Source organism: Elaeis guineensis, chromosome 14, assembly GCF_000442705.2.
Source record: "Elaeis guineensis isolate ETL-2024a chromosome 14, EG11, whole genome shotgun sequence".
NCBI classification, from domain to species: Eukaryota; Viridiplantae; Streptophyta; class Magnoliopsida; order Arecales; family Arecaceae; genus Elaeis; species Elaeis guineensis.
In genome coordinates this window covers 46,290,463-46,299,763 of record NC_026006.2, presented here as the reverse complement: position 1 = coordinate 46,299,763, position 9,301 = coordinate 46,290,463, and the positions used below count along the sequence as shown (strand labels likewise).

At 33.3% G+C, this 9,301-nt stretch overlaps 1 protein-coding gene across 1 annotated transcript; it reads right to left on the bottom strand.

Annotated features, from left to right (window-relative positions):
* Positions 1-6,216: 6,216 nt before the first annotated feature.
* Positions 6,217-7,089, bottom strand: LOC105057890 (protein DMP2-like). The gene has a single exon (XM_010940608.3). It carries the CDS (start codon positions 6,892-6,894, stop codon positions 6,244-6,246), a length of 651 nt encoding a protein of 216 aa, XP_010938910.2. The 5' UTR covers positions 6,895-7,089; the 3' UTR covers positions 6,217-6,243.
* Positions 7,090-9,301: the final 2,212 nt, after the last annotated feature.

Sequence of the window (9,301 nt, the reverse complement as noted above, 5' to 3'; positions counted from 1 at the left end):
TCTGACCTTCTCATGGTCATCCATATTGTTGTGCAGTCCTTCTTTTAAGGCATGCATGTTAATGTATAATCACTGGCACATCATTTATATGTTTGCGTATACATTCAGGCTAGCAATGTATTTTTATAAGTTGGTTGTATTAATAAATAATTAGGATAGGGTGTTAATTTTTGTATCTTTTTTATCCATTCATACGTAGTATAGAAGTAATCTTCTGCTCCTTTCTTTTTAAGGATGCTAGTGAAGATGGAACTCCTTTACGTGTTTTATATTTTTTGAGAAAATGATAATGCTTAACATTATGTTTTTTGGATATGTCAAAAAATATTGTTACAAGCAACATATAGATATCACATCAAATAAAATCGCATGAAAAAATAGCCCTCTTTATTTTCTTTTTGTACATTTGAAATACTTTTATTTATTATTTATTTATTCATAAAAAAATTAATTTTAAATTTTTTTAAAATATTTATCCTTGTTCCTAGTAGATGTGTGAAACCTCTAGCACCAAGGAGTTCATAAATATGGAACTTCATCATAAAGAAATGCATTTGCATATGGCTATAATGCGTCAAAGTTCTTAACATCCTTATAAGTATTCTTGTCTATGGATATCAAAGACTCAATAATCATAATTACATCAAAAAACAAATGAGAGAACAATATTATCATAATCATCTAGTATTCTAACTTAACTAACTTAACATCTTAAACAAAGAAAAATTAACAACGTGGTTTGGCTTTTTTTTTTTTTGGACTTGCAGATTTAACTAAGCCATTAAAAAATTTGTAAGTCTCAATAGAGTTGGAACCATTTTTTAATAATTTTTTTTAGGTGTATACCCTACTAAATATGTAAAATTGCATGAATATTTTTATAAAACTTATTTAAATATTTTTTTTGCACGTCTATCTATTAACAATATTTCTATCATTTTAATTTTAAACAACTTATATCTTAACGATTTTGGATCACATGGGTGCATATTAAAAAAGAAAGAAAAAAGAGTATACATGCAAAGTAAATATTTTATAAGGGTGCACATGCAAATAGCAACTTAGCAAGAATATTCATATAATTTTACACATTAAGAAGGATATACATACAAAAAATTCTATTATAAAATCATAAAATATCATATTTTTTGAACATGAAATTAGAAAGATTAAAAAAAATTTAAAAGAGCTTTAGTCATAGCACTCCTTTGTATTACTATGAGACATTGCTAACTCATGGCCAAAATAGACTAGGAGATAAATTATCGGTTTGACTATTTTATGCTAGTGGTTGTGTAACCATGACCATTCCCATTGTTGTATATATTTTATGAGCTTTAGATATAGTATATTCTTTATCTGATCCTGTATGCAAGCTATATTCTGTGCAATAGTTGGTCACTTAAAACCCTATTGATAGCTCTCATCTAGATATTCCTTATGTTATAGCCTCATGTTGACTAATAAAATGGGTGCTACATAACTTTATTAACTTGTGCTAGTCCTTCTTTCAATAATTTAAGCTTTTGAGTTGTAAGTCTATAATAAGTGGTATAAGAGCCCAATTCATTATACATTATAACTTTTATTCATCATATAGATCCCTCACTAAGGGATAAAAGGGTCAAGAAAGACCTGCTAAGATTGATGGTATCTAGGCCATGGGTAGCCTCCATCTCTTGAGTAAGAGCCAACTATGGTAAGAGCATCATGAGGTTGGATATGAAAGATTGGCAAAATCCCACATTGACCAACAAAAGAGGCACTATATGATTTATTAGCTTAGACCGGTCCTTCCTCCCAACAGCTTAAGATTTTAGGTGGTAAGTTAGTGATACTTGGTCCCTTCTTTTTATTTTTCTTGGGATCATTATAGAGAAACTAAAGCATCTTTTTCAACTGACTTTTTTTGAGTCTTCATTGCAAATGACACCTCGCAATCTCATTCCAGTGTTCATCATCTTATAGTCTTGAGTAAAATTTCTAGCCCTAATTATGTACTTATTTAATGTATCCTCTGACTTTCTCATGGTCATTCATATTGATGTGCGGTCCTCCATATCTTTCTACGGTCGTCTATGTATGTTTACTAGATCATCTACTATTATTTCAATTATAAACTTCTTGTAAGTCTCACCATGCATATAGCTAAGCAGTAAATTTAGTACTCCATCCAGCATTTTTTACATACTAGTAATAATAAATACATTCATTAATTTATCTGGTATGCATGCAATTAGGGACACTATATAAGTGGGCATAGGATGATTTTTTTGGTAAACCTATCTTTATTAACCAATCTAGTAAAATTATATCTATATGAATTAGAAAATAAAATATGCAAAAAAAGCTAAAAAAATCTTTGACAAAGCAGTCCAAAAAGTAGTTCTTTATGATTAGCCACCTATATCATCATCCAATCAGCTGCACTATTAGTCTCTTTATGGATGTGTTTAACCTAGTAAACAGAAGAGAAGCAATCATTCTCCAACTATCTCTTAATAAATGAGAGGGACTAGTATTATCGTAAATTATTTGGAGAGCCAACGATCACAGTCAATGAGTTACCTTCAAGTATAATATGGGTCATTTTCAAATACCACAAACTTCAATCGTTCCCATGCAGCATGCAATTCAGCCATAGGGAATATTGTCTCAAACAAATGGACTCTCTTAGCTATCATTAAAACATCACTTGTACTTCTAATAACAAAATTGGCTCTATCATGATCTCCTATATTCAAAACAGTGCCACCAAAATTCATCTTAAGGAAACAAGAGAGTAGTAGCTCTCAAGAAAAGTAAATTATCTAAGGAGACACAAAAACTTCAAGATAGAAGCTATAGTTTTTTCTTGCTAATATACAATCTTTCAAAGTGCCAAACTCCTAAGCTAAAGTTGATGCTTGGAGCAAAATAAATCTTAAACTACAAGAAGCACCTTAGAACACCCATCCATTCCTAGTCAACCAAATCTAATATGCAATATAGAACATCAATACTATCTTAGACCTCTAGTTATCTGCCATAAACTTTTTTTTAACTTTCTAAAGAAAATCCTAAATAAATAGCCACCAAATGATATGTGCATCAATAATAGGAGCTTGTCTCCAAATATGCCCAACCAGATGACAATTCAGAACAACATGAGAAATCAATTCTTCCAAGCTTAGGCAAAGATTATAATTATTCAGGATATGTAGACTAGGCTAATGTAAAAAACTATGATATGAAAGTCGATTCCAAGTAATTTTTCATAAAGATAAGGCAATTCTATGATGAATATCAATCTTCCAAATCCAACCAAAATTTTGAGATGATGAAATTCCTGACATCATAAGTTTGTAAAAATCTAAAACTCTAAGGCTAGACCCCACTCCTATCTATCAACACTATCACCATCAAAATAGGTATAAAGAGAATTCTATCTATCACGTCTTTCAAAAAAAATGCTTAACATAGATGTATTCCATACTTGCTCACCATCCACTATAAGATCTTTCACTTTAAGATGCTACAATACACTGACATCCACAAGAATAGGCTATCATGTAATTGGATTAGAGGGGATCCATGAATCATGAACAACATTGATAGAGACCCCATTATCAATAAACCACTTAAGATTAGAAAATACCAATGAAACCGATGAACACATCTTCTGCCAAGTGGAAGAACTATTCTACTCAAATAGAAGAACTATCCCAAGCCAACATTAGGTAAGATAAAAAAGACCATGCTCCATACATTGCTCTCATCAAAGAAACTTATAAACCTTCACCAAATAAAATAAATCTTACAACACGTTTAGCCAATAATGCCTCACTTCTGATAATCAAAGAAGAAATTTTCAACCCATCTAATTGAAGTGGCTAACAAACACAATCCCAAGAAAGAAGATGAATCTTCCTAAAAGAATTTTTTGAACCCCATAAAAAAAATTCTTGATAATATCTTTGAACTTCATTAAAACATCTCTAGGAATAACATAGTTAGACATCAAATATATAGGAATTGTTGACAGAATAGATTTAATTAAAATTATTTTTTTATCATAGATAAACTCTCTTTTTCCATCTCTCTAATCTCTTTTAAACTTTCTAAGGCAACCCATTAAAATCAGCTAAAGATAATCTTCTATTTAATATAGAAATACCCAAATAACTCCAAGTTTCAATTGTTTCCCTAATATGCAAATAGTTTTTAATCCAATGTCAAGTTAAAGTATTTACCTTAAGGCTAAATTTGATAGATAATTTTTTTAAATTAACTCATTGTCTAAAGGCTCTGTAATAATAATCAAAAATTTAAGATAAAATTATAACATTAATCAACGTAGCTTGAGCGAATAAAATACAACATCAGCAAAGAGAAGATAAGAAATATAGATCCATGATCTTGCTGAATGATAGACTATTAGCGAATTGACCAAAACTATAGCATAAAGTATTCTAGATAAAATATCTGTATAAATAATAAAGAGATATAGATATAATGAACACTCTTGTATCAAGCCAATAGAATAATAAAAGATCTCTACAGGCATATCATTTATTGAGATGGCAAAAGATTGTGACTCAATACAACCCCAAATCCACTCACTCCATGAATCATAAAATCCCATATAGTGGAGGGAAGATAAAAGAACACTCCATTTAACTCTGTTTCCACATTCAAGTTGCTAGCCATATAATCTGAATAAGAAACAGTAAGCCAATGGTAATCAACTCTAACACCAGGCCATTACTACACCACTAATATACCTAAATCAAAAAAAATAAATAAGCCAAAACCCACAATAACCTTGCATCCCGAGCCATAATCCTACTAAAATCAGAAACGAAGGATGTCCATTGTAGACTACTAACACTGTCATTATGGTAAAAGAACAAAAGCGACTACACTGCCCGAAAAAGAATAGAATGAGAAAGGAAGATTGGTAGGTAGGGTAAGAAGAGTTTAGAAATATTTCACTAGTCTACATAATACTTACTAATTACTTATCCCATTGAAACCCGATTCCCAACCTATCTAAAATCCCAATCCGGTTTACTCGAGAGCATTGTTTTTTACTATTTGTTTTCTTTTTGGTAAATTTAGACACATATTTCATGAAAAAAAGAATCGAGATTCCAGTATATTACAATATAAAACTCATAAATATTTAGTTTCTCCTCCACTTATAATGCATCTCCTTTCCTTGACACCTCATTTTTCTTCTTTACATGTATTACAAGTGGTGAAGTAGATTATTTGAACTAGAAGCACATCAACCTTTTTAGATATATATGTCATATATATGGAATGGATTGCATGAATGATTGAAAGTCCTACGTCTGCTGCATCATTAATAAAATTATGGTTTTGTAATAAAAAGTAAGTATAATTATTTTATCATAATTTTGGTAAGGACTATCCGGGTAAGAGAGTTTGCCCTGCCACATAAGCCCAAAACTGAAAGTCCAACCTTAGAAAAGCCAACCTAAGAATCATTATTGCTGAACTTTTCCCTAAAAAAATAGCAAATCTTATTTTATTAATTTGTATTTGTTTTGATCATCAGTTTCTCGTAGCTTAAGCTATCCACTTATTTGTAGGAGAGGCAATTACCTTACTGATTTTCTAATAGAATTATAGAGTAAGAATCTATAATCAACTAAACAAAGAGATGGCTGCAGCTCTTTCTTTCCCCCTTTTTTTCTTGAAAAATCAGTTTACTTATTACAGCAACAGTCATTCTTAGATGGCCTGACATAATTCAGAGCCTGGAGATATTGTTAGAGGATATTATACTTCTCGAGGAAGTATATAATAATACTTAGTTAACAGAGGTATAGAGGTTATTATGCTTCTCAAGTTAGTGTACAATAACACTTAGTTGATGAGGTATACCTTTTGAGGACTTTAGTTTTTGTATACATATTATAGTCGACACCTTCTGCTCATCCCCAGTCTTATGACGACCTACAAAGTTGGCAACAAATCAAAGATTGCAGACAAATACAAGTGTGACCATCAACAGTGGATGAACAAGTACTGTGTATTAATACATAGAAGAAAATGGAACAGATGCACCCCTTTCTCAAATGAACCTAGTAAACCATGATTTTTAAATTACTCACATTGGATTAGTACATATGAGAGGAAAATGGTACTATGGGTTCCTTTTCTTTCAAACAAACAAAACAAAATCTTTGACACGAACCATAACTTACACTGAAAGCATTACTTGGGTTGCTAGATTCAATCAGATTTCTCTGTGATCCCTGTTGGAGCATTCCCTATTCCATGTCGATTGTTGAAAAAAATCATGAATGCAGAACTAGCTAAGCCGCCTACCACGGTGGGCAAGACCATAAGCAATGTCTTCTCCTCCGACTCGAACGATGGATAAAAGCATGACACAATGTTGCCATCCAAGAGTGCAATCACTGCAAGCACAATCAGAGAGAGGAATGCATGAACAAAATCACCATACCTCAGCTTGTACTTCGAGAGGACCTTCGAGCTAGCATTCGGGTCCGAGAAGGACCACAGCCCATCCTTTGTCACCAACCCATGGTAGACCTTTCCATCACTACCAATATAGCTATCAGAGAAGGAGGAGAAGCAACAAGAGAAGCCACAGATGGCGAGGAGGGCACCGCTCAAGTACTTGTTGACAGTGTGGCAATGGCCAGCGTTGGTTAATAGAGGGTTGAGGAATTGGAAGAGGAAGACAGTCCCAGAAGGGAGGAGTTTCATGAGGTCAGCCACTCCCTTGAAGGCCCTATCTCCTATAGTTTGTGCACTACTTCTGAAAGACTTGGACACTGAATTCATTTTCTTAGAGGATTGTTGGTAATTTTTTGCCATGCTGTTTGTTGTCTTTGTGTCTATGTAATCTAAATCCATGACTGTCCAAAAGGAGACTTCTTCTCTTCATATTTGTAAGGTGAGTGAGCTGCCAATAGTAGAGTAAGAGAGAATGTTGCTTGCAAGTATAGTTTGGCAGCAGTTATTTAGCTTGCACTCTTTGGTATGCTAGCTCGTCTTAGAGCTTTAGCCAATCTAAGTTTATCTTCAAAGTAATAGTCACAGTGAGGATTGGCTGATGGTCAAATGATTCCAAGGAATCTTGGATCTGAAAAACAAATAGGATACTCATTCTACCCTACCAAGAAAAGAGCCCTCCTACCATTGCTTTATATCCCCCACAAAACACACACACACACAGAAAGGTGAGCCTCTCATACCATTTGATATCAACAAAGAAATGGTAACAGGGTTAAGTGAGATAACAAAGGAATAAGGGGGAGCAAGACTGGAGTACAGATGAACTCCAAACTTCACCTCTCTAACTGCTTGTCTGAAATTGGCAAGCTAGTCTCTGACCGATGCTAACAAGGTTTGAAAGTCTGAAGCTGGATAGCAGCATAAATTGTACAAGTCATGGCAAATTTTTAGCATCCTCGAAACTAGACTTGCTGAAGATTGCAAGACAATTACTAAATTACAAAATTCACTAATTTTTAATTTTTCAGAAAAAAAAAATGAAAACAACAAGACAATTACTAAATTGTACCACAATGATTTGATATATTAGGTGGGATTAGGACAGAGTACTTGTGATCTCTTTCTCCTAAAGGCAACTATCATATTTTTAATAAGCTTTTCTTCCACAATTTTAGCTCCAACATAGGATCATGCTACATGTAATTACTATATGATATGTGATATCTCGTTTTGAAACCTACCGAGTATTACATGATGGACCTCTCACTGGACCACCACACTTCTCACCATCTGCCAGTGGTGCAGAGGCTTTGGAACATTTTTCAAATTTGGTACTACTAGTATTACAATCCATGGTTAAGCATCTCACTTTAGATCTTAGAAGGGAGAGGAATGCTAATCAAGGGATTGAGGCCAAGAAATTTGAAGTTGCATCATCATACCAGCCAACGTCTGTCCAATTGAAAATTCAATATTCTTCTAACCACTCATTATAGGACTGATACAAATTACTATCACCTGATTATCAAACCTTTTCCATAACCAAAAACTATTGTTGATTTAACTGACCATTCTTTCATCATACATCACGTGCATATTATGTATAAGCATATTTAGGGAGCAGTCACATCAATTATTAGGATGACAAAATTCATATGATCTGGGGTTGAGACTACACTTGTTGCATATTCTGTTAAGCTATCATTCTCAAGTTTATTAATTTTCTTAACTTAAGTTTATACGTCATAGTCATCAAGGATTTAGGATTAAAAACATCGATGGGATGCATGGTTCAAGTGAGATACAATGTAGATCTAATTTTCTATTCATTCATGTGATTTTGGTGTTCCAGAGAGACCACCATAGCTCCTCTCTTCTCGAGAATCTGTATCTCCTTTATAGTGGTGTAAAGAGCTCTCTCTCAAGTATAAATATAGGTTTAGCTCTCATACAAAATTAAAGCAGCTAACGACCCATCTTTGCAAATCAAGAACTATGAGATCATCCATTTTATTCCACGGTGATAGAGGGATCATACCATTTGGATTTTTTTTTTCTTTTTTTTTTTTGAGGTCCAGAGAAAACAACAATCAATAATTTTTCTAATTCTCCTTTCACAAAAGAAAACATAAAAAAGCTTTCATTTTTTTTTATTCTCACTGATATATCGCTCTGAGACCTTGAAAATAAATAATTTTTGACATAGAGATATTTTTAATAGAGTAAGTAGGAAGCCAATTGTGAAACTTAATTTGAATAGCTCATACTCCATATCAAGAATTGGCAACTTGGAGACCACCCCCAACCACCATGCATGTGATGTCTCATGGACATCATGATCGCTTCAAATTACAAGTATGTGAAATACATGGCATTCATGTACAACCTCCTGCTCATATATCACATTCCGCTCAAACTGTAAAGTCAAATATCTGCTGCATTATCAAAGGAACGTCTGATTTGGCGCCAAACTGTGTGGGTTATGACCATGTTAATTATCCTATACTATTTTTCTTTTCTTTTTTTTTTTTCCTGAGAAGTTTGGAGGAAATAAGAGTCTCCCCATAGGATTATATTATATATGAATGGGTAGAACGTTGATAGGGTGGGTCTTAAAACTCTTCATAGTGGAGTACCTATAGAGCTTAATACTTTCTCTTTCTGCTTTTTTTCTACATTAAGGTGTAGGAATGAGAGCGGGTCATGGCTCTCCGTATATGGCCTCCGTGTTGCATGCACCAGGTGCAATTGGACTACGTCAAATCCCATGGAGGATAACACGCTACGCTACCCCTTGTGTTGCACC

What these genes read in the sequence shown, in the direction of transcription:
- LOC105057890 (XM_010940608.3), bottom strand. Translation starts at nt 6,894, where the DNA reads ATGGATTTAGATTACATAGACACAAAGACAACAAACAGCATGGCAAAA.